Source organism: Pan paniscus, chromosome 2 (genome assembly GCF_029289425.2).
Source record: "Pan paniscus chromosome 2, NHGRI_mPanPan1-v2.0_pri, whole genome shotgun sequence".
Taxonomy (NCBI): Eukaryota; Metazoa; Chordata; class Mammalia; order Primates; family Hominidae; genus Pan; species Pan paniscus.
In genome coordinates, this window is record NC_085926.1 from 126,016,736 (window position 1) to 126,036,822 (window position 20,087).

At 43.1% G+C, this 20,087-nt stretch overlaps 1 protein-coding gene across 2 annotated transcripts in view; it reads right to left on the bottom strand.

The window, feature by feature from the left end:
* RUVBL1 (RuvB like AAA ATPase 1) overlaps positions 1-20,087 on the bottom strand; it is a 79,339-nt gene that overhangs the window by 17,671 nt on the left and 41,581 nt on the right. For both annotated transcript variants that reach the window (XM_034957300.4, XM_003829398.5), the window contains exons 3-7: positions 14,219-14,351; positions 6,124-6,275; positions 2,912-3,001; positions 1,949-2,098; positions 235-298 (exon numbers count right to left, since the gene is read on the bottom strand). In XM_034957300.4, coding sequence (XP_034813191.1) covers positions 235-298; positions 1,949-2,098; positions 2,912-3,001; positions 6,124-6,275; positions 14,219-14,351 — 589 coding nt within the window. The remainder of the gene's footprint in view (positions 1-234; positions 299-1,948; positions 2,099-2,911; positions 3,002-6,123; positions 6,276-14,218; positions 14,352-20,087) is intronic.

The window sequence follows — 20,087 nt, forward strand, 5'->3', positions numbered from 1 at the left end:
CTCACAGGGGCCAGAAACTGTGACTGCAGTGGGGCAGAGAGCACACAGTGTGCTGTATGGCTGCCTAAATGCCGCCAGAAACTTAGGCTAGAGTCAAGCTCTAAGCTATGAGGAAGAAAGAACTGTTCTGAGGCATTTCCTCAGGGCGGATGTGCTCACAGAGCCGCAAGAGCATCTCAGAATATGGGGCCCTTCGCCCTGCCCCTTGCTCACAGGGCACACTGGTTCTCCTACCTGTGATTTCTGTCTTCTTTGGCTTCATTAGCTGGCCCATCATGGACAGGATATCTTGTCCCCCCTGCATAAGAGAAGACTTAGAGTCAGTGCTGCTTTCTAAGGTGACTACAGAAGCCTCATCCCCCTGCATCCCACTCATCAACTCAACATGGGATCCTGAGGTATGGAGACCCCTCCTCAAAGCCTGAGGAGCGTCTAAACACAGAGGAATTTTTAGAGGTTCCCCTGACCTGTAAGAATCAAACAAAATCCTTTCATGGCAAGTATAAGCTCCGTGGGGCCTGCCCAGCCTCCTTTTCCAGCCCTACCTTTTTCCAACCCCTTGTTCCTTGATTAGCCACACAAGACTACCAGCCCTGCCCTGGACACCCCCAAGCTTTTTTATGACTCAATGCTTTTGAGTCTATTCCATCTGCCAGGAATGCCATTCTCCTTCCTAGGAAGTTCCCAGTCATTAAAGTTCAAGTCAAATGCCCTCTAGGGAGCATCTGACCCTAACCGGACTCAGGACTTCCTCCAAATGTTCCTGTGCCTTTGGGGACACATGGACTATAAGAGTAAGTATAAAGAGCAAGTATAAATATACCATGATTATATTGCTGTGCCTCCTCTCACTAGATTTGACCACAGGCTTGCATCAGCCTAGTCCTTACTTTACTTGGAGCTGATCATGGCTGACTCCGTAACAGGTTCGCCACTCACCTGCATCCTCCTGCGGGCTCCTAACAGTGCAGTCAGCAAGAGGAAGAGGCTGGTGTTTGGTCATTTGTTCAGCATTTAGTGATCACCTGTTGGTTACCAGGCCCTGAGACACAGAAGGGCTCACTAAATGCTGAATAGCTAAAGGCAGCAAATGTTTCCTGTCTGGTCCTCAAAACTGCCTTGCCAAGTAGGAGGGAACTCAAAACCGAACCCTAAACCACAGAAAACCCAGAGACCCAAAGTGACAAATTAACCAAGCTGGTCAGTGATGGAGCAACACAGTTCCTGACTTCTGACTCCCAGCCCAGCACTCTTCTCAGGTCAAGGGCTCCCAGGAGGTCAGTTTGGGGATGGCCATTTCACCAACCAAGGGGACCTGTTGGTCCAAGATGAGTCTTCAGTAATCTCTTGACCAAAGCTCCAAGGAACAAAACACCCACGGATCAAATTTCAAGTCAGAAAACAAACTATTCCCTAATAGTGACTATTCACTATTTCCTAGAAATGTCATATAGTGATAACATCCTTTCCTGCATTTTACTAGTCAAGGCATAAGTATCCATCTGTATGAGAAGCAGACAACAGTACCAGCTCAAAGCTAAAACACTGTGGCTTTTGCTAAGCAGGGGGAAAGAAAGAGCTTTGTTAGGCTTTCTGAAATCCTGTAAAGGGCTCATAGAACACTCCTGCCCTCCTGCCATTAACACCCAGAAAATCCCAGGCGTGAGCCCACTGCTGGAGTGAAGCCATGGAGGAAGCTGGCTAGCTCAGGGCCAGAGGCTTGGCTGGGATAAGAAACAATACACATGAAATCATCTGTGACTAGAGCATTTGAATGGGAACAAAGGAGTCCCTCGTAGCTCATGTCGATGTTAATTGCTGAACATTACAGATAGAAAAGGACCGTCTACCTCAAGAAAGGCAGCAAGACTCTGACAATTCATTCCCAGATCTCCACACACATACAAAAGGGCTAATGTGCCAGGTCACCCAGGCATCGAGGCAGTACCTGGGGCCGCGCATTAGCCACATCCAAGTCATGCAAGGTCACATCTTGGATGATTTCTTTCTTTTTGTGCACATCCCCTTTTGGCAAGGGGACATACTCTTCAGCTTCAAGGTCGAATTCTGTGGCATAGGTATCACACCTGCCCTGCCTCTGCAAAAAGAGAGAAACATGAGTGCCTGGTAAGTTTTCACTGCCAAGTCCCTAAATGGCACAGGGCTAAGTGAGATAAAGGTCTCAGTTCCCACTGCAGGCCTGACAGCCTACTTGACAAACTCCAAATATGCCCCACTCCCCTGCTGCCAAGAGAAGGGAGCTATCTGCTCATCGCTGGGCTCCAAAAACTGGGTTGAAAAACACCTGATACTTTCTCCCAAAATCCTTTTTCCCTTCTTTCTTTTAACTGTATGCAATTCCTGATAAAGGCCAAATCCAGTAGATTAACTGGAGGCAGAGGAGCTGCTCAGACTCTTTTGTAGGTGGATGATTTATTGTATGATATGAAGTATTATGCCCATCCATTAAACAGTGAGGAACACTGTACAGGACCCTGAAAATCAGATAGAAAAGAATGCCAACGAATGCAGCGTTCCTTCCCACATGCATATATCTTGGGAAGAAAATACCAAAGAGATAAAAGGAAGATTAAATACACTGCACATTTCAATTTGAAAGTGACTAAAGTTGTTTTGGTTTCTCACCCTGTCCTCCCCCTCTGAACAGGTTTTAGTATTTTTTCTAACAGACTATCTGTTTTAATCGCGACAAGGTTAAAGAATGAAGATAAAGGGAAGGCAAACTTTATTATACATAAAGGGCCACTAGTTGACCTTCCATCAGCCTCATAACAGACACCAGCCCCTCCCCACACACCCCACACCCTCTGAAGAAAGCAACTCCCTTGTCACTTAGGTCTTCTCATGGCAAACAAATCAGGGACAATGCTGTGTCCCAGGAAGGCATTACCTTCACGGCCCCACTGTTGGCTTCAATGTAAATCACATCTCCAGCTTCTACTCGCTCTTTCTGCAAACTTTCAAAAATGCTGGGGTCCAGCTAAAAAAAAAATGTAAATCAGAAGTGTAATACATATTCCATTTCCTTCTGACACCATGTAAGGTACCTTTCCGTAAGGGATCTGAGGTAGCTGGCAGGTGCATGGAGAAAGCCTGTTTTGCGTGTGCATGAATACTGGGACCTGCAGGAGTGTGAATGCATGAGTACCACACAACAGACTGGCTGGGGGACTAAGCACACCAGGGAGAAAATAGGGGGGCCAGCATACCTGCATCCCTATGTAACGAGCATGAGAGGGACACAGGGGACACGTACTCTCCTCTTTCCCTTGATTCCAAAGGCTGTAAACTGGCAGCAGCGCTTTTATAAGGATGGTCCTGGCTGCCGCGAGACGGATGGGCCCAGCCCCCACTGTCCACAGGACCACAGGCCCTATCACCCCTCTTGAAATCATCATCCCTACTTCACTCCTTCATTTGCCTCACCTCAGGTGGGGTGGAACTTTCCACAACTGAAGTACCTGCCAGCACCTGCTTACCAATCTCAAAGCTGGCATCTTGCAGGGCCTTTGATTTTGGATAAGGTTCTCAGTTCTAAGTTTCCTCATCTATACAACAGCATCCAGGTGCAATCACAGATGTATACAGTAATTCAAAGAAAAGCATAAATGAGAATCTTTCCCAAGCCTTTTGACTCACATCCCAGTGTTTGTGCCCTTGGGTCTGCCTGCTTATATCTCCAGGAAAGGAAATGAGCAGATTTGCGGAACTGTTGCTTTTCTCCAGATTCTGGTGACCCTCAGTGATTAATATTCTAGGACAGCTGCCTTTGTAAGGATTCTGTAGTTAAACACAAGTTTCTCGAGGTCTTCATGGAGATCTATGTTATACAATGTAGCTATGGTGGAAAAAAAACTTGGGCTTTGCCCAAACAAAATTAAAAAGTGAAAACCCAGGACTTGGTGAAAGAAGCCAGATACAAAAAAAGACATACGCTGTATGTTCCATTTATATGAAATGTCCAAAAGAAGGCAACCGAAAGTAGATTAGTAGTTGCTGAGGGCTATAGTTGGAATGGGGAATGACTGTAAATGAGCAGGAGGATTCTTTTTGGGGCGATGAAAATGTTCTGAAATTAAGATTGTGGTGATTGTACAACTGTGAAAATACATTAAAATTCCTGGAATTGTATACTTAAAATGGGTGAGTTTTATTTAAAATGCTATCTCAATAAAGCTTTTAAAAAACTACCCCCACAGCAGCAAACCCAGGGTTCTGCCTCTCCTTAGCTGGGTCGGGACGGCAGCCCCTGGCAGAACTGCTGTGAGTCTGCGCGCCTAAGGACAAAAGTGTGTGAGGCCCCCAGGTAAGGCCTGGCAGGAAGGGGTCATGAGTACTAATGGCGTTCTCGTTGCTAGAACTCAGAAGACTCCTTCAGACTTGAATATCCACCAAGTATTTGAGCACCTTCTATCCAAATATCTTGTACATATTCTAAAAATACCTAAAAGTATTCATTTTGGAAGAAAAATTTCATCTTCTCCTCTACATTATTTTTGTAAAGAAACTGTACAAAGCAGTGTTACAAATAGCTGAAATTTAAACTGTATGCCTTATTTTGTCTGTCCTACATTGGAGAATATACTTCTTTTTTGCCTCAAGCATTTTTATACCAGTTAATTTCCCAAATGAATTGACTGAAGATGTAATTACTGGAAAGGTGGCAGATGCTACTGAGAAATCTAATTAATTCAGAATGGAAGTGACGAGGGGTAGGTATAAAAGAGATATTTGCAGAGGCAAGTTCCTGAGATAGAAACCCTGTTAGGAAAAAGAAAAATGGCCCTTTGAAGAAGTGACATTTTTATGATCTCCATAAAGCAGTGACCAAGAAACAACCTTAGAGAATCAAAGAACCATAAAATCGTAGAACAGAATAAAAATGGAGAAATTATATGGTCAATCTCCTGCAGTTTATAGATGAGAAAACTGAGTCCCAGAGAGCTCAACTGACTTCCAAAGGTCACACAGCAAGCTGGTGGGTAGACAGTACAACGGTTAGGACTCAGAGGGTCAGCTCTGCCACATGACTGGCTGGATGATCCCAGGATAACCATGTAACCTCTTTATGAGCCTTCATCTGTTAACATGAGGAAAATTATACACACATACACACACGCAAACATATACACATATAAAGTTATGAAGGACAATAAATGTTTGTTGAAGCACTTAGCCCAGGCCTGACACATACAATAAATGAGAGCTATAATGATAATATTTATTAATAATAATAAGGCAAAGCCTAAAATCCAGACTGCTCCATTTCTCCAAGTGAAGGCTCTCACGATAACATTAACAGCTATCATTCATTAGGTAACTAGGTGCCACACCCAAAGCCATAACCCTGAAAGACAGGCAATTATTATTCCCATTCAACAAATAAAGAAACTACTACTCACAGATTAATGCCACACAGTTGTAAGTAACAAAGCCAGGGATTCCTTAAGGACTTAGACTCCAAAACTCATGCTCTTCCCCTAGAAACTCTACTGCCTCCATCCTAAAGACTTACAGGACAGGTGGCTGAGGACTGTCTTTGAGCGCTATCCAGTGTCACCATTCTGGCCTCTCCACAAAGCCCTGTACTAAGCAGAACCAGCCACTGAAGCGACCACAGGTTCCTGACACAAGCAACTGCAGTCAGGATTCTGCATGTGGCCCCTGGGAAGCCCATCCATCATCTTTATACAACTCTTATTTGATTACTCAATGCTGTTTCTTTCTATGAGCATGGGCACTGATAACTGGAAAAATTAATGCCCAGGTTCAGACCCAGCCCAGGGTATTTGATGCATGGTCATAATATGGGACATGGGATGGCAGAGGCAGTTTCTTGACTTAACCACACAGCTCACATTTTAACATGCAGAGTTTCCTAGGAGTAAGTAAGAAAAGAGCTATCTTCCTTGAGTCCTCCTATGTGCAAGCCCTATGCTAGGTACCGCTTTATACACACAATATCCTCAACCAGTTCTGTAAGAAATCAACACCTGCAGTGCACAGGTCAGGAAACTGGGATGCAGACAGGTTACACCACCTGCCCAAAGCCACACAGTGCTGGGAGAGTCAAGGGAAAAGAGGCCACAAACATGTACTCACTTTCAACTGTTTGGTTCCTTTGGCTGTTTTGAGTCCTATGATCACATGGCTAATGGTTTTGCCATATCCTCCCATGGGATTCTCTGTCTCACATGGAGTTAGCTCTGTGACTTCACCTTCATAAACTTCCTTGGTCTCCTTTATTCGCAGCCCTGGAAGAGGTGGCAGAGGGGCCATGGTGAGAAGCAGAATCTTTTCTCTCACACTGAGAGCCCAAAACTTCCATGTCACCAGAACTGACAAATCAACCTTAATAATGTACATTCCAGGGTGTCATGATGGGTAAAAAGGCAATACAAACATATCAATGTAAATTAGAGGCACTATTAGAAATGCAACTTTTTTTTTTTTTTTTTTTTTTTTTTGAGATAGAGTCTCGCTCTGTCGCCCAGGCTGGAGTGCAGTGGCGCGATCTCGACTCACTGCAACCTCTGCCTCCCGGGTTCACTCCATTCTCCTGCCTCAGCCTCCCGAGTAGCTGGGACTACAGGCGCCCGCCACCACGCCCGGCTAATTTTTTTGTATTTTTGGTAGGGACAGGGTTTCACCATGTTAGCCAGGATGGTCTTGATCTCCTGACCTCATGATCTGCCCTCCTCGACCTCCCAAAGCGCTGGGTTACAGGCGTGAGCCACCACACCCGGCCTAGAAATGCAACTTTTTAAGGGAACTTTCTAGGTTCAAATCCAGAACTAGATAGACAAGTTATAATTCTCGAAATTGTCTGCTTCATTTCCAAGGGGGTGAAATTTACCTTTAGCCTTTAATCCAGTCTCTGAACCCACACTATTCTATTCCACCAGAACAGTGGCTATCAAAACTCCTGTAGCCTTGTTTCCTGAATTTCTGACTCTCAAAGGAAATCTTAAAACCAGTGGAATAACTCATTACACACCCTCTGACACTATGAAACCTGAGCAGAACATACTAAAATAATTAGGTATCTATGTCAACAGTGGGTGACACTCAACACTGCCAGGTGTTATGGGCCTCTGGCTCTCACTGCATACTCTAAGAAGAAATACCCAGTTGTCATGCATTATTTGCAATGTGTTGCTCTACGATTTTCTTTCTTTCTTTTTTTTCCTTTTTCTTTTCTTTTTTTTTTTTTTTGAGATAGAATCTCATTCTGTCACCCAGGCTGGAATGCAATGGTGCGATCTTGGCTCACAGCAAGCTCCGCCTCCTGGGTTCAAGTGATTCTCCTGCCTCAGCCTCCCAAGTAGCTGGGATTACAGGCGTGCACCACCACATCTGGCTAATTTTTGGGGTTTTTTTGTACTTTTAGTAGAGATAGGTTTCACCACATTGGCCAGACTGGTCTTGAACTCCTGACCTCAGGTGATCCACCCACCTTGGCCTCCCAAAGTGCTGGGATTACAGGGGTGAGCTACCATTCCCAGCGGCTCTACAATTTTTCTAAGGCCATAACAACAAAACCAATTTCCAAAGCACCTTACATTAGAATATTGCAAATAAAGGTAAATTTCTCTCCGAATTCTAAACATCATCCACATTAGCTCTTTAATAAACATTTGTTCATTATCCAAGAATCATTAACTTTTAGAATGTGATCTCTATGTTCATTACATGCTTTTGCATATAACGGTTCTGCTTCCTGAACCACTCTTTTTAGCTTAGGCAACTCCTCCTTGCAGACTCAGTTTAAAACTTATCCCCTCCCCCTTCACACATTCTTCTTCCTCATCCTCCAAATTGTCCCCATGGTGACCTGTGTTTCCACTGGCACAGCAGCAGCCCATGGCAATGCCATAACTTGCAGACCTTGCCTACCCCTCTGCAGATTGCCCACACCTGAGCTGAGGGCACAGCACATAGGTAGATAGGGTGAATGGATGAATGAATGAAGTCACTAAGAGTGAAGGGGTTGTCATTAGGTAGATCATCTACTAATAATACCCAAGAAATGAACCTGCAGATACATTTACATGTTCTATATGGTAATGGCCTGAGAACTCTAAGGAGTCAGCCATGTAATGTTATAGCCTGTATCACTGAAACACCCTCAACCTCAGCACTAAAAGCCAGGCATAACTGAACTGTACTGTTAGAAATCAAGACTACCATTAACTTGGGGAAGGAAGGATGGCAACTGGGAGTGGACATGAAGGGTACCTTGGAGTTCTGGCAACATTCCCTTTTTCGATTAGCTGCTGGTTTCACGGGTTTTTACTTTACAATAATCCACCAAGCTATGCATTTTTGTTCTGCACACTTTTCTGTACATATGCATAAAATTACCAAGTCTACTTTAATAAAAATTTTAAGTAAATAATACCAGTGGGACCCGGTGAAGTAAGACCACTGATGGCCTAAGTTTAGGAAATACTGCTCTAAATCTCTGCTGGAGCCTGTGGTCATGGTTCTCAACCTTTAGGTCCACCTGAGGGGCCCCTATAATGAATCACGCCCTGGCTGTACCCAGACTACTTGCTTCCAAATCCTAGGGGATGGGCCCCTGCCATCACTATTAGTTTAATATTCCCCCCATGATTCCAAAGTGCAGACACAGTTGAGATCCAGTTATCTAAAGAATAAATGAAAAACTATTCAACTCACAAATGTGAAGACATAAACTAGTTCTGATGGCAGGGTGGCTTGATAAGGATTTGGTGTTCTCACCATTAAGCTACCTCCGTTCTGATATGGAAATATTCCAATGGCACTAAGAAACACTACCTATAGTGTCAGGTACGCTCTGTAACTTCTCACTTTTAAATGTGGTCATTATCTTATCATTGGGCTGTTTGCCTTCTCTACCCCAGAAACCCAGTCAGGACAAAGACTCTCAGATATTAAAGTTAAGGAAAAGTTTTACTCTACCTTCATTCTATCTGATAGCCTATAAATGGAAGTTTTGGAATAGCCCCAAAAGAGAGGACCCATTTCATTTGTGCTTTACCAAATTCTTAGTTCCTGAACATTAATCTTAGACAAAAATTCTCCAAACAACATGAATATATCAGAACATTGTGGTAAACTTGGAAAACCCTGTACTTTTAAAGTGAACTTTGATTTTTTAAAATCAAACCTTTATACCCCACAGCGATAAATTCCTTCAAATGGAATGCTTACTTATATTTACTGTTAGATGAATGTGGCATGAAATTCCTCAAGGAGGGGAAGAAAGACATTCCCGTCTCTCACTAGCCCCCACATTTGTTTAGAAGTTGCTCTGTGCTGACAAGCTGGCAGGGGACGTGGGTGACGGACAATGAAACCGGCTGTTAGCCAGGAAAGGGGCTGAGCTGGCGCTATCTCTGGCAACGACAACACAAATGACACAGGTTTCATCTGCTGGCTCAGGTTTCTATATCCCTGACAGGGACCTTCATCACATCAAGGAAATAGCACAGACTCCCTGCTTTTTATTTCTGGTCAGCTTATTGCTTCCTCCCCACCCCCTCTCCCAACTTCACAGAATTCAAAGGCAGAGGAAGATGGGCAGGGCTCCTTTTTGAAGATAGTCAATGGCCTGCCTTTTTATTCTCTGGTAGGATCAAGAAATTTTCTTTTCACCTCGCTGCCATCAAAAGAATGGTACTACTGTCCCCTCCCCTCAAAAATGGCAAATTACAAAACAGATGCCAAGGAACTTATCTCTATTTTTCTGAATTTTAAAGCATTTAAGTTACCTTTAAGCAATGCAAACACATACATCCATGTAAAAGCCAGTTTTCACAGATTTTATCAATATCAGAAAAACATTTTTTAAGTAAATAGAAAGAACATTTAAAAAGAATACTCAAGGACCAGACACGGTGGTTCACGCCTGTAATCCCAGGACTTTGGCAGGCCAAGGTAGGTAGATCATTTCAGCCCAGGAAAGAGATTGCAGTGAGCCAAGATCGTGCCACGTACTCCAGCATGGGCGACAGTGTGACACCTTGTCTCAATTAAAAAAAAAAAAAAGTACTCAGACATTTGAACTAGTTGTAACATCTTACTGTTCATCTCATCTTTATTATGAGTTAAATAAAACCATGGGCACATGTTTAAAAAAAAAATACTCAGAAGATTTTAAACCTTAAAGGAGTCCTGCGAGTCATTTCCACTGCTATTCCAAATACAACGTAAAAATCCACAAAGTACACTGCATGTAATCACATGGGCTGAACCTTACAGATATAGACGCTGAGCTAAAGAAGCAAGACACAAGGAACACATAAAGTATGATTTAGATAAACTTTAAAAAGGGCAAAATTAAGCCCCATGGTTTAAAGATACACACATGGGGTGTACAAGGTTATGATGATCACATAAACCATTCCCACACAATTATGGCACATTGTGGGTCCCACCTAGGAGAGGAAGGGGTTGTGACCAGGGAGGGACACATGTCTGAGGTGCTGGCCGTGCTCTGTTCCTTCGGTGGTGACTGTATAAGCCTTTACTTCATAATTAATTAATGTTTTACATCCTTCTCTATAAGTTTGTAATATCTCTGTTTAAAACTGGCACTGGGGTGGGTGTAGTGGCTCACTCCTATAATCTCAGCACTCTGTGGGGCCAAGTCAAAAGGATTACTTGAGGCCAGGAGTTCGAGACCACCTGGGCAACATAGTGAGACCCCATCTCTACAAAAACAATATTTTTTTTGAGATGGTGTCTCACTCTGTAGCCCAAGCTGGAGTGCAGTGGCGCAATGTCACCTCACTACAACCACCAACTCCTGGGCTCAAGCGATTCTCATGTCTCAGCCTCCCAATTTTTTTTTTTGAGACAGGGTCTCACTGTTGCCTGTGTTGAAGTGCAGTGGTGTGATTTCAGCTCACTGCAGCCTCGACTTATTCAGGTGATCCTCCCACCCCAGCCTTCCGAGTAGCTGGGACTACAGGCACACGTCACCACACCCAGCTAATTTTTGTATTTTTTGTAGAGACGCAGTTTCACCATGTTCCCCAGGCTGGTCTCGAACTCCTGGGCTCAAGCAATCTGCCTGCCTTTGACTCCTAAAGTGCTGAGATTACAGGCACCACCATGAGCCACCAGGCCTGGCCTCTCTGTAAATTTTTTTTTTTTTTTTTTTGAGACAGAGTCTCTCTGTTACCCAGGCTGAAGTGCAATGGCATAATCGCCACTCACTGTAACCTCCACCTCCCGTGTTCAAGCAATTCTCCTGCCTCAGCCTCCCAAGTAGCTGGGATTACAGGCGTATGCCACCATGCCCCACCAATTTTTTGTATTTTTAGTAGAGACGGGGTTTCACCATGTTGGCCAGCCTGGTCTCGAACTCCTGACCTCAGGTGATCCACCAGCCTCGGCCTCCCAAAGTGCTGGGATTACAGGCATGAGCCACCGCACTCGGCTTACATACAATTTTTTAAAAATTAGCTGGGTGTGGTGATGCACACCTGCAGTCCTAGCTACTTGGGAGGCTGGGGCAGGAGGATCTCTTGAGCCCAAGGAGTTGAGCCTGCAGGGAGCTATTGTTACACCACTGCACTTTAGCCCGGACAACAGAGTAAGACCCTGTCTCTAAAAAAAATTTAAAAAGAGAAAAATGTTTTAAAAATAGATAACTTAAATAAAATAGGCACCAAACCCAGGCATGATGGTGTGCACCTATAGCCCCAGCTACTTGGGAGGCTGAGGTGGAAGAATCACTTGAGCCCAGGAGTTAAAGGCCAGCCTGGGCAACAGAGTGAGACCATGGCACTAAAACAAAATAAAATAATTAAAATAAGCACCAAAAAATCCAATATTTCATGGTAAAAATAATATATTTCCAGTCAGAAATACTTTGCAGTTTTAAAAATATTCAAATCGTGGCACTGAGGAAGTGTTAAAATTATAAAATAAAAATAAATATATTCCAAGTAACACAAAATTTAGCCTCTGGACACAGTTCATAATCTCTCTGGTTTAGAACAACAGTCACAAACTTCAATGCTTATGGGGACCTGGTCAGAAGTACCCGCTCAGCTCCGCCTGCTGTGGGAAGGAAAGCTGCTTCAAGGAGGCAGAAATGAGCACTTTATGACACTTCCCTATTGCTAAATATTGACAACTAGCTCCAAATTTATAAAAAATACTTCATAAACCAAACAACATATGTCTATAGCCCAGACATATTTTTTAGCTAAAGACTTCTGTTTTCATATTTTTTAGCTAAAGACTTCTGGGATTACAGGCATGAGCCAGACACGGTGGCTCATGCCTGTAACCCCAGCACTCTGGGAGGCCAAGGCAGGTGAATCATGAGGTCAGGAAATCAAGACCATCCTGGCCAACATGGTGAAACCCCATCTCTACTAAAAATACAAAAATTAGCTGGGTGTGGTGATGCGTGCCTGTAATTCCAGCTATTCAGGAGGCTGAGGCACGAGAATCGCTTGAACCCAGGAGGCTGAGGTTGCAGTGAGCTGAGATCACGCCACTGCACTCCAGCCTGGCGACAGAGACTCTCTCTCAAAAAAACAAAAAGACTTCTGTTTTCTAACTGCTTCAAAGTCTACCCACTTCTCTCACTCACTCAGAAGAACTTTCCTGAGCACCCACTATGTGCCAGGAACTGCGTCTACAAAGATAAACACTGACCACTGTATCCCCAGGAGACGCTGAGTAAACACCCAACCTGCTCCCTCCCATTCTTCCCCATCTCCAAAAATGGCCAAACCTGGGAATTTTCCTCGACTCCTCTCTTTCTTTCAGCCCCACATCTAACCCTTTAGGAAATCCTGTCAGCGCTACCATGCAAACACACCCAGAATCCAACCACTTTGCACTTCCACTGCCACCACCCTGGTCCAAGCCACTATTTTGTCCTGCTCAGACTCCTCTCTGCCCTCACCCTCCTTACTATCCACTCCCAACCCAGCCGGAGGGGTCTGGTAAAAGCAAAACCAGAGCCCAGGGATACCAGCACTTTCTAACTGCTTCTCCTTTTGTTCAATGTAAAATCAAAAGCTTTAACCATGGCCCTACCTGATCTTACTCCAAAACTGAACTTTTTCATCAGTCTTTTAAGTTTCATCATTTCCTTGAAGTTTTCTGGTAAATTTCCTTCTTAAGAATACTTACTTTGGTTTGACAATGAAAGGGCCTGGAAACTGGTACAGGCACTCTGACTAGTGTTCATAACCCACAACTCAGCAGGCAAATCCTAGAAACATACTTGCACATGTGCACAAAGACACATAAAAGGATGTTCCTAGTAGCTTTGTTTTTAAGAGTAAAAGCTGAAAATAAATCTAAATGTTCAAAAAACAGAAATGGCTTAATAACTGGACTTTTACGTAACAGTTAAAAGAAACAAACTATTTCTATAAGCAGATCTGAGGGAAACTAGGACTTGCCCAGTGCTGTGCCAGCAGAAATGGGGCCAAAAAACTGCCCCAGAAGTCCCAGCTAGCAAAAAGCAAAAATTCAAAAGAGAAGCCATTTTCTTCTCACAGCCAATCTTCAGAGCAACGGCTCTAGAAATGAGACAGATGTCGGATCAAACTACTTCTGCCACTTACTAACGGGGTCCCTAGCAAGTTATTTAACCTTCTGAGACTGCTTCTTCAAATGCGAAATGTAGATTGATAATCTCCCCTCAGGGGAGGGAAGGCCTGGCTCATCACAGGCACTCACTATGATAGCCCGAGGCCCTAAGGGTTAGGCGCCATAAGCCTCTAAGCTCTGCCAGTCCCCACACAGTCTCCTCACTCTATGACAGGCCACAACTCTTCTGGCTCGCCATCCAGGACCAGGGGCATTCTGGCCACATGGCACACAAAGATTCTGGCTTGAGTCCAAAACCTTTTCAGTGGATAGTCATCTCTAATGGCAAAATAAGACTTCCAGGAAAATATGACTCATTAAAAAAACACTTTTAGACACATCTATTTATTGCATGAAGAAGCGCAGGCTCACAGCTGGGGTCCATAGTTGCTCCAATTGCTAACGCACTTCAATGAGAAAAACTGGGGTTTTGTTTTATTTGAAAAATAATGCACTACTAAGTGCCAAAAGAAAAACAGCAGTGCCACGAATACCAGTCATAAAGGCATCTTCACCACAAAGAGGCTTCGGTGCACAGGCTTCAGGAAGTGAGAACAACTCCTCCCACAAATGTGACACTACTTACCAATGGCCCTGCGGAAGTTCTCCATCAGCACCTCTGTCTTCTTGATCTCAGTTGAGTAAACTTCACTCCCCACCATTGGGCAGAAGGGGACCTTACTACCCAGCTCCTGAGCAATAGCCAGAGCCAGAGCTGTCTACAAAAGAAAGCAACAGAAACACAGTTCACAGTCCTGAAAACATGACAGTTCAGAAACACATGCTACAGAACCACCAGGAACTAGGAACAGCTGAACATCTAGTTCTACCATTTAGCATGTTTCACACAATAAATGTTTGATGACTTTTGTGGACAGTCAATTTAAATCATAAATGGCATCTCTTATCTTCCCTATAATTACAAGTTATCATTCACTCAGACTTACCCAGTGCAGGCCCAACTCCAAATGCCTCACATGATCCTCACAACCAGCCTATGAAATAGACACTAGTATTCTCCCCATTTTACACATGAGAAACTGAGAGACATTAAATAATGCAACGTAAGTACCATAATCTAGAAAATGGCAGCGCAGATTTAATCTCTGGCAGCAGGACTCCAAAGATCATGTTATCATAATTAGAAGAGTCTACTCTTCAGTATCCACAGGGATACCAAAATCCATGGATGTTCAAGTCCTGGTATAAAATGGCAGGGTATTTGCATATAACCTATGCACAAACTCCTGTTACTTTAAATCATCTCTAGATTACATACAATACCTAATAAAATATAAATGCTATGTAAATAGTTATTATATTGTATTTTTAAGTATGTATTATTTTTGTTATTGTATTTTTATTTTTTATTGCTTTTTTCCTGAGTATTTTTGATTTGTGGTTGGCAGAATCCACATACGTGGAACCCACAGATAGGAAGGGCCAACTTTATAGTCATCCAAAATTGTTCTCTCAATATCAATATATGGCTCTGACCGAATTGCTCCGAATACACCACTGGAACTTTGAGATACCTGCTTTCTCTTTTTACAAATACAGGAAAACACCAATCTACAACCCATCAGAAATAATGAAGAAATGAATGAATGGATTGTTCATTTTATGTTATGTAGCCCACAAAGAGTGAAGAAGGATACCTCAAGTAGGATTTTGAAGCTATGAGTTGGTCTTAACAAATTACACTTAAACACGCCCTGTGGTAAACTACAAATTGATTTTTGACAAGATAATTACAGCTGGCAAATGCTAAACAGAACCAGACTTCACAGATGTACGGTCAAATGTCAAGTATGGCAAGCAAATGCTTTAAAGTTGGTACAGAACTGGGCAATGCCATGGCCTTTGAATGCCATTTTCATCTTTCCTCAACTCTGAAACAGGAGCACAAGTAAGGCCAGCTCCCCGGGTATATGGGCTAAGACAGAAAACAAGCTTGTTACTGAAGAACAAAGTGAAACTCTGAGACGGTGTCTTAAAATTAACAGTCAAGGTTCCTCTCAGATTTTCTTTTCTATGACCTTTTGGTGATAGTTTTGAGGTAGTAAAATCTGGTAGAGAATCAGTGTATAGCATAGTATAAAATGCACTAGCCAGGAACAGAAAGATTAGTGCTGGTTCTGCCACTAATTTTCAGTGTGACCTTGGGCACTCAGCAAATCTCAGGTGCCCGATTTCCTCATCTGTCAAATGAAAGTACTAAAGTGCCATGCTAGATCACAAGTGGCAAACTCGTTGCTCACAGCCTGGTTCTGTTTGGCCTGCAGTCTCATGGTGACCTTCAGCAAGGCCGAGCACCTGGGGCTCAAGGCAGACACGCCACAGTGCACCCAGCCACTTCCCTCATCCCCGTTGCCTGCCTCATTAGGCATCTGCACTTGTGAGCTCAAGGCTGACACCTTGAAAACTGGTATTCTTCTAAGAGCAAAGGAAAAAAATCTCTGGAACATGAAAGGGCACAATGAGAGGAGCAGCACTCTAACAGCAGACTCCCCGTGGGGCCACAGGCTGGACAGGACCACCCCTTCCCAGTTACTCCTCTTTCTCTTCCTTGTATCTCTGCCAGCCCCAATTCCCTACCCTCAGTTTTGAACTTCAAAGACAGTGACCACATCCAATTCAATGGCACTCTCCCTCCCTTTAACTAATACAGAAGAGATGAACATACTTCCATTACAATATGATAAATACTTGGTTAAAAAAAAAAAAGCTTCATGTGTGTCTTGCTTCCTCCATTTAAAGACTTCCAGAGGGAAAGTATATGATATGGCTACTATTCCTACACCTACTACAGAGTGCTGCATAGACCTCATCGAATCTCCCCAACTAGCCTATGACCTTGATCATCTAGTTTGTATTTTATAGATTAAGAAACAAACTCAAAAGTTACCAACACACCCAAGGTCAAACCGCAAGCAGCAGCACCAGGATGCAAACCCCAATCTCCAAAGCCATTTTTTTTTTGTACTCACCCCATGTGAGTGACAAGTGGCACAAAAAAGAGGTTGTTGCCAAAAGAAGGTTGAAAAAATCTCTATTTTTCAATCTCATCTGAATATCTCCTTTTTCTAAAACCCAAACCCATTATTAACAGTGTGAGGTCCTCAAGAGTGGAAATGCATATGAACCATGCATTTGCATCTCTAAAATAAGCAGTATTTCTGCCTGTCACCCAGGTAAGTTGCCTAAACTTTGGGATCCTGCAGCAAACCATTAAGCAGAAGTCACCAAATTCCTTCATACACATTGGAAGGGAGTGGACAAACTTATAAGGTAATACCACAGTGCTGAGCACTTCTCATATTTCCTGGGAGGAAAGCAATACAATATCACCAAAAAAAATGAAAGACATATGCTTCTAGCAATATGGCACACTGGGTCCACTGAAAACCTCTCCTCTTATAAAACACCTAAAATTGAATAAATAATAACATTCAGAGCAGTAAACTATTTGCCTTGAAAGTTCAGAGACTATAGATACAGGAAAGCTCAGCAAGGTATAGCACTTAAGATAGAAACCCCTGAATAAAACCGGGACTGGGCGCAGTGGCTCACGCCTGCAATCCCAGCACTTTGGGAGGCCAAGGCAGGTGGATTGCTCTGGGTATTGCCCAGAGATGGCGATACCCCATCTCTACGAAAACTACAAAAATTAGCCAAGGCGTGGTGGTGTGCACCTGTAGTCCCAGCTACTCAGGAGGCTGAGGTGGGAGGACCACCTGAACCCAAGAGGTAGAGACTGCAGTGAGCTGAGATCACTGCACTCCAGCCTGGGTAACAGACCACTGCACTCCAGCCTGGGCGACAGACTGAAACTGTCTCAAAAAACAAACAAACAAAAACATTACAATTTAAAAAAAACCATAAAAGAGGACTCTTGAAGGGCCACACATGAGTAAAAAAGGTGGGCCATAACAAAATACATCTGGGGGCCAGGCACAGTGGCTCACGCCTGTAATCCCAGCACTTTGGGAAGCCAAGGCAGGTGGATCACCTAAAGTCAGGAGTTCAAGACCAGCCTGACCAACATGATGAAACCCCATCTCCACTAAAAATACAAAAATTAGCCAGGCACCTGCAATCCCAGCTACCCAGGAGGCTGAGGCAGGAGACTCGTTTGAACCTGGGAGGCAGAGGTTGCAGTGAGCCAAGATCACGCCACTGTACTCCACCCTGGCCAAGAGAGCAAGACTTCATCTCAAAAAAAAAAAAAAGACATTATAACTTGTAACAATTTATGCAGTGTGTAATCTTTGATTGCATTTTGATATTCTGGTGTTTTTTAAAAAGCCAAAAACTGAAACAACTTGGAAAGATGTTTTCTGATTTCTATCACCTATATTTTCTTTTCATTAAAACAATTTAACTTCGTTGTCTTTGAAAGCACATTTGTTAACTGCTCATGGAATCATATGATGAGCTGCCAGGCTCCTTCATCTTTGTGATTTCTCTACCGCAGTGGATATGGTTACCTACTCCTTTCTTTTAAGGTTCTCCTTTCTTGGTTCCTGAGACACCATTCTCTCCCTGGCTCTGCTCCTCATTTTTTAAAAATTAATTAATTTAATTTTTAATTGACAAAAATTGGGGGAATATAATAGCATTAGCAAGGTGGGTCTGATGATGGCATCGTGGTCATGTAGGAAGACATCCTTACAACTTACTGTCAAGTGGTTCAGAAATAAACTAGAGAAAAAGCAAATGTCACAAAATATTTATAACTGGCTATCTAGGTATAGGGTATAGAGGGGCTCATCACACTATTCTTTCAAGTTTTTTGTAGGTTCCAAACTTTTCAAAATGAAAAGGAAAAAAATATTCAATAGATTGGATTAATCAGTCACTTAATCATAGCTTAAGAGACAATTAGACCGGAACAAAGATCTAAAAGAAATTACCCATAATTTAGCAGAGTCAAAAAGATAACAAATATGAGAGGCTAAAAGACAAAGAGGCCAAAACGAGAAGCTCTAGCCCAGGGTTTCTCAGCTTGACTCCATGACGTTTGTGGTCAGATAATTCCTTATTATGGAAACTGCTCTGTGCACTACAGGATGTTTAGTAGCATCCCTGGCCTCCACCCACTAGATGCCAGTAGCACCCCCAACCAAGTCGTGAGAACCAAAAATGTCTCCAGACATTGTCAAAGTCCCCTGGGAGGGCAAAACTGCCCCAGGTTGAAAACCACTGCAATCTTAACCTCATCTCAGTGGAGTTCCAGAAGGAGAAACAAAGAGAATGGGGAAAGGCAATAGCTGAAGAGATTAACGCTGACAGTTGTTTTTTTTTTTTTTTTTTTGAGATGTAGTCTTGCTCTGTCACCCAGGCTAGAGTGCAATGGCGTGATCTTGGCTCACTGATACCTCCGCCTCCCGGGTTCAAGCGATTCTCCTAAGGCTGACAATTTTCCAGAATTGAGGAGAGACATAATACTCAGATTCAAGAAGCACAATTAGCATTAAGCATGATAAACAAAAATTAATCCACACTGACATATAATAGTGAAACACCAAACCCAAAAATATCTCAAAAACATGCAGAAAGAAGACTCAAAACCCTCAAAATTAGACTTCTCAAAAACAACAGAAGCCAAAGGAGCAAATAACATTGAGAGAGAAGTACTGTGAACAGTACTGAAGAAAATATCTGTCAACTGAATTATACAGCCAACATAACTCTTTTTCAAAACAAGGGCAACATAATGAATGCAAACGTGAGAGACTTTCCCACCAACAAACTTCTAGAAGAAATTTCTAAATTATTTACTTTAGGAAGAAGAAAAATGGAGGGAAAGAGAAGGTCTAAGATATAAGGAATAGCAAGCAAATAAATGGTAAATGCACCGGACAAGCTAATGTTGCCTGGAGAGAGGTAACTGAAGCTCACATCTGTATGGCACTTTACAGTTTAAAAAACTGTTCACAATTTGCTTTTATATAGGAAGAGAAAAAACTGTTCATAAATATAGCACTTCTTCCTCTTGTAAGATACCAATATAAGATACACAATCAGTAATCATTTCAAAATTATAATGCAAGTCATTATCTTACAACCGATCAGTTTAATAATTGCTTGAAATAGGTAGAGTATGCTTTTGCTTAGAAAAGTTAAGGGACCTGCCTCAGGTCTCATAGCAAGTCAATACCAGAGCTGGAATTTAAAGCCCATTTCTTTTCACACACAACCCCAAGCTCCTACTTGCCCACATCAAGCGGCCCTTTTGAAGAATAAGCAAGCTCAAATTGGGAACTCTGGCGAGTTTCAAGTATCCGGCCAGTCCCCTCACGAATCCCAAGAAGCCACACGGTGTCCTCTGCCTGAAAGGCCCTTATCTTCCCTGCAAAGCCAAATCCTCTCCCAGCTCTGAAGGGAAAATGTCAAGTCTCAACCCTTCCAGCTGTACCAGCCCGCAGTGCTGCCTCCTTAAATTCCAGCTG